The 15,993-nt window shown below is 47.0% G+C and overlaps 1 protein-coding gene across 1 annotated transcript in view; it reads right to left on the bottom strand.

The window, feature by feature from the left end:
• Positions 1 to 6,346: 6,346 nt before the first annotated feature.
• Positions 6,347 to 15,993, bottom strand: part of LOC142309902 (uncharacterized) — an 80,937-nt gene continuing 71,290 nt past the window's right edge. The window contains exons 9-11 of the mRNA XM_075347362.1: positions 13,407 to 13,493; positions 12,123 to 12,224; positions 6,347 to 9,252 (exon numbers count right to left, since the gene is read on the bottom strand). Coding sequence (XP_075203477.1) covers positions 8,582 to 9,252; positions 12,123 to 12,224; positions 13,407 to 13,493 — 860 coding nt within the window. The 3' untranslated portion in view covers positions 6,347 to 8,581. The remainder of the gene's footprint in view (positions 9,253 to 12,122; positions 12,225 to 13,406; positions 13,494 to 15,993) is intronic.

The following is a 15,993-nucleotide window of genomic DNA, read 5'->3' as shown; positions in this document are numbered from 1 at the left end:
AACCGGAAGCCCAGCCGAACGGTAAGCTTCGATAATTGGCTCCTTGATCCACCGAGCCAGGGTTGATTTGGAAGCCTGTGACCCTTTACGCTGGCCAGCGACAAGGACAAAGAGTGCATCCGAGCGGCGCAGGGGCGCCGTACGAGAAATGTAGAGTCTGAGTGCTCTCACCAGATCTAACAAGTGCAAATCCTTTTCACATTGGTGAACTGGATGAGGATAAAAAGAGGGTAAGGAAATATCCTGATTGAGATGAAAGGGGGATACCACCTTAGGGAGAAATTCCGGAACCGGACGTAGAACCACCTTGTCCTGGTGAAAAACCAGAAAAGGGGCTTTGCACGACAACGCTGCTAGCTCAGACACTCTCCGAAGAGAAGTGACTGCTACTAGAAAAACCACTTTCTGCGAAAGTCGTGAGAGAGAGATATCTCTCATTGGCTCGAATGGTGGTTTCTGAAGAACCATCAGCACCCTGTTTAGATCCCAGGGTTCTAACGGCCGCTTGTAAGGTGGAACGATGTGACAAACTCCCTGCAGGAACGTGCGTACCTGTGGAAGTCTAGCTAGGCGCTTCTGGAAAAACACAGAGAGCGCTGAAACTTGTCCCTTAAGGGAACCGAGCGACAAACCCTTTTCCAGTCCAGATTGAAGGAAGGACAGAAAAGTAGGTAATGCAAATGGCCAGGGAGAAAAACCCTGAGCAGAGCACCACGACAGGAAAATTTTCCACGTCCTGTGATAAATCTTGGCGGACGTTGGTTTCCTAGCCTGTCTCATAGTGGCAATGACTTTTTGAGATAACCCTGAAGACGCTAGGATCCAGGACTCAATGGCCACACAGTCAGGTTGAGGGCCGCAGAATTCAGATGGAAAAACGGCCCTTGAGACAGCAAGTCTGGTCGGTCTGGTAGTGCCCACGGTTGGCCGACCGTGAGATGCCACAGATCCGGGTACCACGACCTCCTCGGCCAGTCTGGAGCGACGAGGATGGCGCGGCGGCAGTCGGCCCTGATCTTGCGTAACACTCTGGGCAACAGTGCCAGCGGAGGAAACACATAAGGGAGCTGAAACTGCGACCAATCCTGAACTAAGGCGTCTGCCGCCAGAGCTCTGGGATCTTGAGACCGTGCCATGAACGTTGGTACCTTGTTGTTGTGCCGGGACGCCATGAGGTCGACGTCCGGCACCCCCCAGCGGCAACAGATCTCCTGAAACACGTCCGGGTGAAGGGACCATTCCCCTGCGTCCATGCCCTGGCGACTGAGATAATCTGCTTCCCAGTTTTCCACGCCTGGGATGTGAACTGCGGATATGGTGGAGGCCGTGGCTTCCACCCACATCAAAATCCGCCGGACTTCCTGGAAGGCTTGTCGACTGCGTGTGCCGCCTTGGTGGTTGATGTATGCCACCGCTGTGGAATTGTCCGACTGAATTCGGATCTGCTTGCCTTCCAGCCACTGCTGGAACGCTTTCAGGGCAAGATACACTGCCCGAATTTCCAGAACATTGATCTGAAGCGAGGACTCTTGCTGGGTCCACGTACCCTGAGCCCTGTGGTGGAGAAAAACCGCTCCCCACCCTGACAGACTCGCGTCCGTCGTGACCACCTCCCAGGATGGGGGTAGGAAGGATTTCCCCTTCGATAATGAAGTGGGAAGAAGCCACCACCGAAGGGAAGCTTTGGTCGCCTGAGAGAGGGAGACGGTCCTGTCGAGGGACGTCGGCTTCCTGTCCCATTTGCGTAGGATGTCCCATTGAAGAGGACGCAGGTGAAACTGCGCGAAAGGGACTGCTTCCATTGCTGCCACCATCTTCCCCAGGAAGTGCATGAGGCGCCTCAAGGGGTGTGACTGGCCTTGAAGGAGAGATTGTACCCCTGTCTGTAGTGACCGCTGCTTGATCAGCGGAAGCTTCACTATCGCTGAGAGGGTATGAAACTCCATGCCAAGGTATGTGAGCGATTGGGCCGGTGTCAGATTTGACTTTGGAAAATTGATGATCCACCCGAAACTCTGGAGAGTCTCCAGGGTAGCGTCGAGGCTGTGTTGGCATGCCTCTTGAGAGGGTGCCTTGATCAACAGATCGTCCAAGTACGGGATCACCGAGTGACCCTGAGAATGGAGGACCGCTACTACAGTAGCCATAACCTTGGTGAAAACCCGTGGGGCTGTTGCCAGGCCGAATGGCAGTGCCACGAACTGCAGGTGTTCGTTTCCTATGGCGAAGCGCAAGAAGCGCTGGTGCTCTGGGGCAATCGGAACGTGGAGATAAGCATCTTTGATATCGATCGATGCAAGGAAATCTCCTTGGGACACTGAGGCGATGACGGAGCGAAGGGATTCCATCCGGAACCGCCTGGTCTTTACGTGTTTGTTGAGAAGTTTCAGGTCTAGGACAGGACGGAAAGACCCGTCCTTCTTTGGGACCACAAACAAGTTGGAGTAAAAACCGTGGCCCTGTTGATGAAGAGGAACAGGGACCACCACTCCTTCTGCCTTCAGAGTGCCCAGCGCCTGCAGAAGAGCCTCGGCTCTCTCGGGAGGCGGAGAAGACCTGAAGAATCGAGTCGGGGGACGAGAGATGAACTCTATCTTGTAACCGTGAGACAGAATGTCTCTCACCCAGCGGTCTTTTATTTGTGGCAGCCAGGCGTCGCAAAAGCGGGAGAGCCTGCCACCGACCGAGGATGCTACTAGAGGAGGTCGAAAGTCATGAGGAAATGCAAAGAATCCGGCACATTTGCATTTTCTGGACTTATTTTTCCGAGCACCCAAAGCTTTTTCCTTCTTAGTGAGCCAGGCATTTCTATTACATTGAAAGTCATGAGGAAGCCGCCTTGTTAGCGGTGCCTCCAATGTTCTTTTTAGGACGTGACTTAGACCGCCATGCATTAGAGTTCCTTTGTTCTTTCTGAGACCTTTTGGACGAGGAGAATTGGGACCTGCCCGCGCCCCGAAAGGACCGAAACCTCGCCTGCCCTCTCCTCTGTTGGGGTATGTTCGGTTTGGGCTGGGGTAAGGATGTATCCTTTCCCTTGGATTGTTTGATGATTTCATCCAGACGCTCGCCAAACAGCCTGTCGCCAGAAATTGGCAAACTGGTTAAGCGCTTTTTGGAAGCAGAATCTGCCTTCCATTCCCGTAGCCACAAGGCCCTGCGGAGTACCACCGAATTGGCGGTCGCCACCGCCGTACGGCTCACAGAGTCCAGGACAGCATTAATAGCGTAAGACGCAATTGCCGAGGTCTGGGTGGTAATGGATGCCACTTGTGGCGCGGCCGTGCAAGTGGCTGCTTCAATTTGCGCTTGACCTGCTGAGATAGCTTGCAGCGCCCATACGGCTGCGAATGCTGGGGCAAAAGAAGCTCCGATAGCTTCATAGATGGATTTCAACCAGAGCTCCATCTGCCTGTCAGTGGCATCTTTGAGCGAGGCCCCATCTTCCACTGCAAGTATGGATCTAGCCGCCAGTCTGGAGATTGGAGGATCCACTTTGGGACATTGAGTCCAACCTTTAACCACGTCCGGGGGGAAAGGATAACGTGTATCCTTAAGGCGCTTAGAAAAACGCTTATCTGGACAAGCATGGTGATTCTGGATTGCCTCTCTGAAATCAGAGTGGTCTAGAAACATACTCTGTGTCCGCTTGGGAAACCTGAAACGAAATTTCTCCTGCTGAGAAGCTGACTCCTCCGCCGGAGGGGCTGAGGGAGAAATATCCAGCAACTGATGGATGGACGCAATAAGATCGTTCACTATGGCGTCCCCGTCTGGAGTATTAAGATTGAGAGCGCTCTCAGGATCAGAATCCTGATCAGCTGTCTCCGCATCATCAACCAAAGATTCCCCCCGCTGAGACCCTAAACAATATGATGTCGAGGGAAATTCTAAGCGAGCCCGCTTAGTCAATCTGGGGCTGGGGTCTAAGTCAGAACCCTCAGACTGGGATGTAGGAGATACCCCGGGAGGACATTGTTGGTCCAACTGAGGGGGGCCCGGGAACAACGATTCAACAGGGTCCCGTTGCTGAGATACCGGCCTGGACTGCAAGGCTTCTAGTATCTTAGCCATAGTCTCAGAGAGTTTAGCAAACTCAGTCCCCGTCACCTGGACAGTGTCAACAGGTGTCTCCCCCTGGGCCCCTCTTAGCATAGGCTCCGGCTGAAGAAGTGGCACAGGGGTCGAACACTGCACACAATGAGGGTCAGTGGAACCTGCCGGTAGTGGGGTCTTACAAGCGGCGCAGGCAGCATAATAAGCCTGTGTTTTGGCACCCCTGCCTTTTGTGGGCGCCATGCTATAGTTTTCCTTGAGTTACACAAAAGGGTATATAGCCAGAATGCACTGTGCTCATACAGTGTAAAGTATATATGATACACAAATAATGTACCAATACACTACAGCACCATGGGGCTAGCACCAACAGGTGCTGCTTACCAGCCGCCTAAAGCGGTTGTGAGGCCACCAGAGACCGTGTCTGGGTCTCCCAGGACTTGTCCCTCTTCTGCAGCGTCGGTGGAGCTGACAGGAATGGCTGCGGCGTCCTGACGAGATGAGGGAGCTGTGGGCGTGGCCGAGAAAGAGCGCGAACTGGTGCTCACACCGTGCACAGTGAGGGGGGTGGAGTATGTAAATCATACTCCAGCCCTCAGAGCTGCTCGCTCCGTGCAGCGTCCCGCCCTTCCCCCTGCCTGTCAGGGCTGAGGGCGGGAGAAAAGTAAACTAGGCCGCAAGGAAGCCGGGGACTCTAGTAATAAACGCGGCCGCCGTAAAAGCGCGGCCGGCGTGAAAGTCCCAGGCGAACTACAAGTCCCAGCCGCGCCGCAGTGTCCCATGGCAGCGGCGGTTGGTGCGGTAGCCCTTACATATAAACACACTCAGCGACGCTGAGTGTGTAATGGCACATATAGACCCGGTCAGCGCCGCGGTCCCCGGTGCACTAGCACACCCAGCAAAGCTGAGGTGATGCCGTGCGCGGTCCCCACAGGGATACAGAGTACCTCCAAGATGCAGGGCCATGTCCCTGAACGATACTCGGCTCCTATCCATCAGGCTCCACAGGAGTTGTGGATGGAGCACGGTCTCAGTGCCTGGAGACCGGTAAGATCCCACTTCACCCAGAGCCCAGAGGGGGATGGGGAAGGAAAGCAGCATGTGGGCTCCAGCCTCCGTACCCGCAATGGATACCTCAACCTTAACAACACCGCCGACAAGAGTGGGGTGAGAAGGGAGCATGCTGGGGGCCCTATATGGGCCCACTTTTCTTCCATCCGACATAGTCAGCAGCTGCTGCTGACTAATCTGTGGAGCTGTGCTGTGTGTGTCTGACCTCCTTCGCACAAAGCAAAAAACTGAGGAGCCCGTGGGAGCACGGGGGGTGTATAGGCAGAAGGGGAGGGGCCTAACACTTTTAAGTGTAGTACTTTGTGCGGCCTCCGGAGGCATAGCCTATACACCCAATTGTCTGGGTCTCCCAATAGAGCGAAAAAGAAAAAGTATTTCTAAAGATCCTTTATGATATGCTAATGAGCAAAGTCATTATTCGCAAGGGCATTAGTTCCTGTGCTCATTCCACCCTCTTAGCATGCCCACGGTGGAGTGCCAACATGCTATTCAATGCAACATCATCAGCGGTTACGCGCGTAACTGTGTCCACTGTCACCACTTCAGAACGCAAAGCTGTGCATGATCAGAAATCCTGGCACTTCCGGTTATGCGCACTAGACCTCTCTGAAGCTGGGATGCGTACACCCAGCTTATAGTGCCCATGACTGGAAGTGCTTGGAATTCTGATCAGCGGTGACAGCGGACACATGTACGTGCGTCACTGCTGATGATGTGGGGCAATGGGCATTAAATAGCTGTGGGTGTGCTAACATGCTAGAGAGGGCGGAATGAGCGCAGGAACTAATGCCCTTGAGATTAGTCCCTGCGCTCATTTGCATATCATAAAGGATCTTTAGAAATACGTCCGGGTCTGGTGAGTATGATTGCAGGGTCTGTCTTCTCTCTTTTGGGGGGTGTCTGCAGTATTATTCAATACTTCATTACTGAATCGCAACTAGGGCTTATTTTTTATCATAGGGCTTATATTTAAGCCTTGCTTTAAAAAGGTCAAAAATTCCTGCTAGGACTTATTTTCAGGGAAACATGGTATGTCTGTATGTTTACATGTTTGTGTCTGCATGGGGTCCACTGAGATTCTTTCGCCCGGGGCCCACGAAAACCTGGACCCAATCCTGCATTTTTCCATGTATGCACCTTCAGCTGGGTATAGTCCAAGTTTACAGACCGCCACTAACATCTTCTGGCAATGATGTGAGAAAAGAACAGGAGGAGTAAATTTCTTCCTACGTTTTAATTTCATTAATGGTTTTACTTAAATACTTCATTTTAAAAATAGGTGTAAACAGGAAGAGATGAAACATCAACACAGGAAAGGTTAACTGGCAAGTAACAGACCACTCAACAAGGTAAATATCGCACCACTTCTATGGAGAATTAACAGTAGAGAAATACGTAATTATTCCATTTATGGGTTTGTAAACTAAGTCCATACATGGCCACATCCTTCCGTATCAGACTGTTTAAGCAACCAGTAGTTTATAAGCCTCTTAATATGAACCTAATACTATTACTAGACAAACCCAATATGAGTTACGAGTTATCTTTAAAATGCCCTAAATTGGCAATTCAAATGCAATTCATTTTTATTTGTGGTAACGATACAACACCCCACCTTAAAGTAATGCTAAGAACTCTGCAAGATGATCCAGACCCTTTCACACAGCTCAGAGAATTCTGCTCATTGGAATTATATACACTGTGTGCAGATTATTAGGAAAGTTGTATTTTAGAGGATTTTTTTTTATTATTTATCAACAACTATGTTCTCAATCAACCCAAAAGACTCAAATATCAAAGCTTAAGTTGGAGTGTTTTTTTTTTTTTAGATTTGGAGATCTTAGGAGGATATCGGTTTGTGCAGGTAACTATTACAGTGCAGACTTATTAGGCAACTTAATAAAAAACAACTATATTCCCATCTCGCTTGTTTATTTTCACCAGGTAAACCTATATAACTGCAAAAATTTTTAGAAATAAACATTTATGACATGCAAAAAATTAGTGACCAATATAGCCACCTTTCTTTATGATGACACTCAACAGCCTACCATCCATAGATTCTGTCAGTTGCTTGGTCTGTTTACAATCAACATTGCGTGCAGCAGCCACCACAGCCTCCCAGACACGGTTCCCAGAAGTGTACTGTTTTCCCTCCCTGTAGATCTTACATTTTATGAGGGACCACAGGTTCTCTATGGGGTTCAGATCAGGTGAACGAGGGGGCCAGGTCATTAGTTTTTCATCTTTTAGACCTTTACTGGCCAGCCACGCTGTGGAGTAGTTGGATGCATGTGATGGAGCATTGTCCTGCATGAAAATCATGTTTTTCTTGACCGATACCGACTTCTTCCTCTACCACTGCTTGAAGAAGTTGTCTTCCAGAAACTGGCAGTAGGTCTGGGAGTTGAGCTTCACTCCATCCTCAACCCGAAAAGTCCCCACAAGTTCATCTTTGATTATACCAGCCCATACCATATCTTGATATCTTATGTTTCTTGTTCAAAGGTGGTCATTTTTCAGCCTTCCTTACCTTGGCCATGTCCCTGAGTATGGTACACCTTGTGCTTTTTGAAACTCCAGTAACATTGCAGCTCTGAAATATGGCCAAACTGGTAGCAAATGGCATCTTGGCAGCTTCACGCTTGATTTTCCTCAATTCATGGGCAGTTATTTTGCGCCTTTTTTGCCCAACACGCTTCTTGCGACCCTGTTGGCTATTTGCCATGAAACGTATGATTGTTCAGTCATCACGCTTCAAAAGTTTGGCAATTTCAAGACTGCTGCATCCCTCTGCAAGACATCTCACAATTTTGGACTTTTCAAAGCCCGTCAAATCTCTCTTCTGACCCATTTTGCCAAAGGAAAGGAAGTTGCCTAATAATTAAGCACACCTTATATAGGATGTTGATGTCATTACACCACACCCCTCCTCTTCTCATTACAGAGACACACATCACCTGATTTACTTAATTGGTAGTTGGCTCTCAAGCCTATACAGCTTGGAGTAGGACAACATGTAGAAAAAGTATCATGTGATCAAAATACTCATTTGCGTAATAATTCTGCACACATTGTAGTCTAAATTTATTAGCCAGAAATCTTATATACAGAGCTATAGAATTTACAAAAGTAGCATCTCACAGAGCCTGGTAATTGTATTGTTATCTCCTTACATGGTACCAGAAAACACAATCAGGTGGAGTTTCTCTTTAAGAAGTTGAAATAGATATCGACATCTACTCTTATAAAAAGACTACTTTAAACAGGAATTAGTTGCTGGAGTGCAGCGTCTTAAAAACAGATAAGCAAAAATCTACAAAACGACAGAGCTGTCTTAGTGAACGAACAGCGATCCCTACTGCAACAAGGAGAGCAAAGGGAGTTTGCACAGGTCATATGACTTCTCCACCGATATCGAGGGTATTGTATTACGAGCAAGAAGACCCCTTAATCATCTTGTGTGAATCGTTTGATGTCTATAGAGATTGGTTTCCCTGTTGAAGCACTTTCCACAAATATTGCAGGCATACGGTTTCTCCCCTGTGTGTGTTCGTTTGTGCCGATTAAGACTGCCACTGGCAGTAAACACTTTTCCGCATTCGTCACATTCATATGATTTCTCCCCTATATGTGTAGACTGATGAAAGGAGAGGCGGGCGCTGGAGGTGAAACATTTACCACATATAGAGCAGGAATATGGCTTCTCGAGAGCATGAACCGACATGTGGGTAGTGAGTGAGGACTTCAATGAAAAACATCTGCCGCATTCAGCACAGGCAAAAGGCTTCTCTCCCATATGAACGACCTTATGGGCAAGCAGATTTGACTTGACTGTAAAACACTTTCCACATTCTGAACAAGCAAACAGCTTCCCATCTCTATGGACTTTAATGTGTGTGTCCAGCTCTGATGACGTTGTGAAGCTCTTCCCACATTCTGCACAGACAAACAGGGAAGGTATACTGTGGACTTTCTGATGACTCTCAAGGTGTAAGACTTCAGAGAAACACTTGTCAGGGTAGCTAGTGTCAGTCAGCATGTCAGATGTTGTTCCTGATGTTAAAGTGTATTTTCTTTTCGACACTGGTGGTCCTCCAGTCGTCATGAGATGTGTTGACCCATCTGTAGGAAAAGAGATATTCAAAGGGGGAAAATCTGGATTTGCCTTAATTTTGTTTCTAAAACTGAAAGCAGATACATAAATCAGCAGGAATCTAGGTTGTGCTATATAGTGAACATAAAGACCCCGCCACCTACACATTGGACTAAAATCAGCCGCACCCGTCAATATTGATGAGACATTCTAAGAGTACCGTCTCACTAAACGACGTACCAGGGATACCGACCACGATATGACATGGTCAGGATCGCTGGTGCGTCGCTACATGGTCGCTGGTGAACTGGCAATCAGGCAGATCTCACCAGTGATCAGTGACCAGCCACCAGCAACTCGTGGAAATGATGCTGCGCTTAGTAACCAAGGTAAATATCGGGTAACTAAGCAAAATGCTTTGCTTGGTTATTCGATATTTACCCTGGCTACCAGCGCACACCGCTTATCGCTGGCTCCCTGCACTCGTAGCCAGGGTACACATCGGGTTACTAAGCAAAGCGCTTCGCTTAGTTACCTGATGTGTACTCTGGCTACGTATGCAGGGAACAGGGAGCCAGCACTGGCAGCCTGAGAGTGGCGGACGCTAGTAACCAAGGTAAATATCGGGTAATCAAGCAAAGCGCTTTGTTTGCTTCAGATATTTACCCTGGCTACCAGCGCACACCGCTTAGCGCTGGCTCCCTGCACTCGTAGCCAGGGTACACATCGGGTTACTAAGCAAAACGCTTCGTTTAGTTACCTGATGTGTACTCTGGCTACGTATGCAGGGAACAGGGAGCCAGCACAGGCAGCCTGAGAGCAGCGGACGCTAGTAACCAAGGTAAATATCGGGTAACCAAGCAAAGCGCTTCGCTTGGTTACCCGATGTGTACCTTGGTTACCAGCGTCAGCAGCTTCCAGACGCCGGCTCCCTGTTCCCTGCACATTCAGATTGTTGCTTTCTTGCTGTCAAACACAGCGATGTGTGCTTCACAGCGGGAGAGCAACAAGCAAAAAATGAACCAGCACTGTGTGTAACGATCAGCGATCTCACAGCAGGGGCCAGGTCGCTGCGCAGTGTCACACACAGTGAGATCGCTAATGAGGTCACTGGTGCGTCACAAAACCTGTGACTCAGCAGCGATCTCGCTAGCGATCTCGCTATGTGAGAAGTACCCCTAATGTGTATGGGGTGCCAGCTAACTGACTGTTGGGAAAGATATCAATTGGGCATGTACGATTTCAGACTGCTTTGTTCTCCGGGAGATAAGCCGCCAGCTGACATGTCAGTTGTTGGCTTTCTCATAGAGCACATAAAAGAGCTAGTTTGTCCAAAAATAATTTTTCTGTATGGGAGAGTTAAAGAGATGGCTGTTAGCAGTAGCATCAATCAGCCAACAGCTATCTTAGGTGTATAGGAGTCTTTAAAGTAACCTATATTGACAAAAGGGGTTTACATAGGAAACAAACAATTCCACCACTGAGAAAAAAAACCAAAACACCGGAGTGCTGGGGACAGGCAGCGATGGTAAAAACCATAGACAATATAGATTGGCATGTCACATGATACCACTGGTGCATTCATCTGAGTAGATAACTTGCAAACAAATGTCAAAGGAACACTTGTTCCTGATGGCCTGTTAAAACATACCAGCGATAATCTGCCAAACTAGCAAAACGCATGTTCATCGTGTGCACTAATGGTTTGTGCTGGCATAAAAAACATTGTTAGTTGATCCTAGCTGCCCAGACATGGAGGTTTTTAACCCAGATACAGGCATTTGAGTTTGGTTCCCAGTATATTGAGATATACCTTGTTGCTGGTAACCAGGCTCACATGCATTGGCCAATATATAAGCTAAGTATCTTTTTTTCAAATATTCATATAGCAGTAATGCAATACCAGAGTTCCCTTATTAGCATTTTAGAGTTTTGTAACAGTAAAGCTGGGTTCACACTAAGCGACAGCGACGTCGCTGTTACGTCACCATTTTCTGTGACGTAACAGCGACCTTGTAAGTCGCTGTTATGATCGCTGCTTAGCTGCCAAACACAGCGACGCAGCAGCGATCATAACGTCGCTGTGCTACATGTGCAGAGAGCAGGGAGCCGCGCTTAGCGCTGGCTCCTTGCTCTCCTAGGTACAGTACACATCGGGTTAATTAACCCGATGTGTACTGCAGCTACATGTCACAGTGCAGAGAGCAGAGAGCCGCGCACACCGCTTAGCGCTGGCTCCTTGCTCTCCTTGCTACAGTATACATCGGGTTAATTACACGATGTGTACTGCAGCTACATGTGCAGAGAGCAGGAGCCGGCACTGGCAGCAAGGGCGGAGGCTGGTAACGAAGGTAAATATCGGGTAAGGTCTTCCCTTGGTTACCCGATGTTTACAGCTTACCGCAGCTGCCAGACGCCGGCTCCTGCTCCCTGCTCGCTTCATTTCGTCGCTCTCTCGCTGTCACACACAGCGATGTGTGTGTCACAGCGGGAGAGTGACGACCAAAAAATGAAGCTGGACATTCAGCAACGACCGGCGACCTCACAGCAGGGGCCAGCTCGTTGCCGGATGTCACACACAGCGACGGGACGTCGCTGCAACGTCACAGAAAATGGTGACGTAGCAGCGACGTCGTTGTCGTTGTGTGTGACACCAGCTTTAGTGGAAGCAGATTGCCCAGTGTAAACAGGAGATGTGCAGCCACTTAAATGGTTCATCAACTTGTGTAAACAGGTCAACGAACAAGCACCGAACGACTTGTATACAGTTGATTGATAATGTTTAACAGCCTGAAATCGGAATGTGTGAATGCACCATCAGCCTTCCATGTATGTTAATAATCCCCACCAATTATCTCAAGCTTCAGAACGTGCCAGAAACGTGGAAGTCTACCATTACCTTCATGAATCTCCCATTCGGCAGTAGGCTGCATGCATCCAGTATCCTCTCCGTCCACTGCAATCACAGGTGGAAGCCGGCATTTCGCTCTGAGCTGCAGATCTACATTACATATAGCATTGATTAGTTGGCTCTTGCTACACAGACATCAGTACAGCAATATTCCAATAATCCAAAATCAAATCAGAACAGACTGATTTCTGGATTATTGGACGATCATAGCAAAGGCTTAAAAAAGATTAGAGATTTATCATAAAAAGGTCATTTGCACCATATTTATTTATGTGATGCATAATGTTTGATAAGCTTTGCACATATATAGCTCTAACTCTGTCTAGAAAGGCTTTTTCAGTTATTACACATCCCACACGGGGGAAAGAGAGAACTGAGTTTTTTGGCATTTTACTTAGTCACAATTCAGAAATCTGGTATACCCTTCCTTGTCTGGTTATCCGGACTCACTTTTCCACCTACCATTCAAAGTGCCAAGTCAGATCAAATAGCAAAAAGTCATAACATTTTGTATATGAAAAGCTGGATTCAAAGGCTTTAACAAATCCTCCCTCTAGGGGTTGAAAAACAATATTTATACACCTACTGTTATTAGGGTATGTTCACACGGCGTCATTTCCTGGCAGTCATAAACCCCCATAAGTAAACACTTGGAGTTTTAAAGCGAATCAAGTTTTTGCTCCCCCATCTGAGAATAGTATAATGTAGAGACAGAGACCCTGATTCCAGCGATGTGTCACTTACTGAGCTGTTTGCTGTCATTTTGATAAAACCAATGTTTTCTCTGCTGCAGATCTAGCAGTTATACAGAGCTCATGAATATGCTGGACTACCTGCAGCATACCAAGTAGTCCTGTAATGATAAAATCACTGTTTAATAAGCAGATTACCAAAAGTATACTAAGCAGCCAAGTAAGTGACACAGTGCTGAGATCAGGATCTGTCTACATTATGCTGCTCTCAGATTAGGTGGCAAAAACCTGGTGACAGATTCCCTTTAAAAGCCTGAAAACTTTCAAAGAAACTCAAAAGCCTGAACACATGCACAGCAGGTCCATTTTCCATAGGAATTAATAGGTCCATTCTTTTTTGAGTTTTATCAGCGCCGTTTCCAGTGGAATTGGACGCAGTGTGACCATGCCTTAACTCTGTTTTGTTCCTTCTGATCAGTCTTCAGTCCTGCACTGGAAATACCATGTTACGAGATGTATTCTGAATGTTCGGACTCCAGATTAAAAGGATTGTGCACATTACTGTATTTTAACTACTAACCTCTTTCTTTAGGCACCTTCTCTTTTGCAGTCCGATGCAGATGGGGATTTTTAGCTTTCTCAATCACAGACGTCTTACACACCCATTCTGTATAATAATGATACAAGAACATTACTAGTACACAATATATGAAATGTGCCGAATGTAAAAACCGGCCCTTCCGAGTGCCAAATACAAAGAGTTTTCTCTGAATGTGAATCGATTACCAATTTTCACTTAATGAACTAAAAACATCACACTCAATTATATATAGTAGAATGGAATGTATCAGAAGACTACCAGAAATTATTTATTGCACATTTGCATTACAAACATATTTCAAAAAGTTTTGTTTTTCTTCATTTCATATTATCCTGTTACAATCCGTATTGTAAAATCACTCTGGTCACTACTGCAGACTGACGTTTCCTGCCTCTATAGCACAATTGGCAGCTTTGCTGTATAGCCTAGGACAGAATACGAAGTCATCTCTTCAGTAGTGGGAGAAGGTGGAGATTTAAAGGGAACCAATCACCAGGATTTTCGTATAAAACCCAAAGCTAGTGCTATACTGGCACTGTCAGGCTGATTCTATACATACCTGGAGTGGTCAGCTCGGATTCTTAGGTTTTGAAACCTAAGAAAGTAAAGTTTATAAAATTGGGAGCTTCTTGAGTGACAGCAGCTGAGGATCAGATAATATCTGGGGGGGTATTCATCCTTATCCCCTCCCCCTGTTAGAATTAGCATACGTATTATACAAACTATTAACTTTTTCCCTTTCAGGACCTGTGTGAGGTCATACCCATGGGCGCAGAAGGGGCGGGGCCTCAGCCAACAGGAAAATGTTGCTTCGTGGTGTCAGCTTTGTTGGCGAAGGCCCCGCCCTTTCTGGTCACATGGGTATGACCTCACACAGCTCCTGCAAGTGAAAAGTGAATCGTTTATATAATACTTATGCTAGTTCTAATAGGGGGAGGCCAACGGTCCGCATAGTGCCTTACCCTACTGGCATTCCTATGTCTTCACTGTCTGCATCCTAAAGCTGCATATAGCGGTGAATAGATTAGTGAAGGATGGAGCCGATACCTCCTTTTTCCATCAATCACAGTGTATGACTGCAACAGCAGACTTGATGACAACCCATCATTGCGTTTCCTGTGCGGCAAGTCAGTGCATCAGAAACTGGAGAGCAGCACCAGGAGGACACGAGGGAAGTATGTGTTGTTTTTTTTTCTGTGTGTGAGAGATGTGTGGCTGTATATGGGACGGCTATGTGGGAGCTCATACTGTACATTGAGAGGCTATGTGGGGCTCATACGGTATATATTGACTATATGGGGCTCATACGGTATATATTGACTATATGGGGCTCATACTGTACATTGAGAGGCTACGTGGGGCTCATATGGTATGTAGATGAATTATGTGGTGTCTTATTGTATATATGGGGGCTCATACACTATATATGGAGCTAAGTGAGGGCTCAAACTGTATATATGGGATTATGTGAGGCCTTACACTATATATAGGATGGTTATGTGAAGGTTCATACTGTGTATAAGGAGATTTGGGGGCTCATTCTGTATATAGGGGACTATGTGCAGGCTCACACTGTTTCTAAAGGGCTGTGTGAGGCTTCATAATTTATACAGTGGACTGTGTGAGGCCTCATAATGTATACAGTGGACTGTGTGAGGCCTCAATGTATACAGTAGACTGTGTGAGGCTTCATAATGTATACAGTGGACTGTGTGAGGCTTCATAATGTATACAGTGGACTGTGTGAGGCTTCATAATGTATACAGTGGACTGTGTGAGGCCTCATAATGTATACAGTGGACTGTGTGAGGCCTCATAATGTATACAGTGGACTGTGTGAGGCCTCAATGTATACAGTAGACTGTGTGAGGCCTCAATGTATACAGTAGACTGTGTGAGGCTTCATAATGTATACAGTGGACTGTGTGAGGCCTCAATGTATACAGTGGACTGTGTGAGGCTTCATAATGTATACAGTGGACTGTGTGAGGCTTCATAATGTATACAGTGGACTGTGTGAGGCTTCATAATGTATACAGTGGACTGTGAGGCCTCATAATGTATACAGTGGACTGTGTGATGCTTCATAATGTATACAGTGGACTGTGTGAGGCCTCATAATGTATACAGTGGACTGTGTGAGGCTTCATAATGTATACAGTGGACTGTGTGAGGCTTCATAATGTATACAGTGGACTGTGTGAGGCTTCATAATGTATACAGTGGACTGTGTGAGGCTTCATAATGTATACAGTAGACTGTGTGAGGCCTCATAATGTATACAGTGGACTGTGTGGCAGCTCATACTGTATATAGGGGGACTGTGTGGGGGCTCATAATGTATATAGGGGGTGTCAGTATACTGTACTTAATTCTGCGTAAGATTAAGTAATACAAATAATATTAATATAAAATAATTATTACTATGTTAAAGGGAACCTGTCAGCAGAAATTTTGCACTAAACCTAAAAGATTCCCCCTCTGCAGCTCCTGGGCTGCATTCTAGCAAGGTTCCTGTTGTTATTGTGCCCCATCTGAGACCAAAATAAATACTTTATAAAGTCTT

Source organism: Anomaloglossus baeobatrachus, chromosome 5 (assembly GCF_048569485.1).
Source record: "Anomaloglossus baeobatrachus isolate aAnoBae1 chromosome 5, aAnoBae1.hap1, whole genome shotgun sequence".
NCBI classification, from domain to species: Eukaryota; Metazoa; Chordata; class Amphibia; order Anura; family Aromobatidae; genus Anomaloglossus; species Anomaloglossus baeobatrachus.
This window is presented reverse-complemented; position numbering and strand designations above follow the sequence as displayed.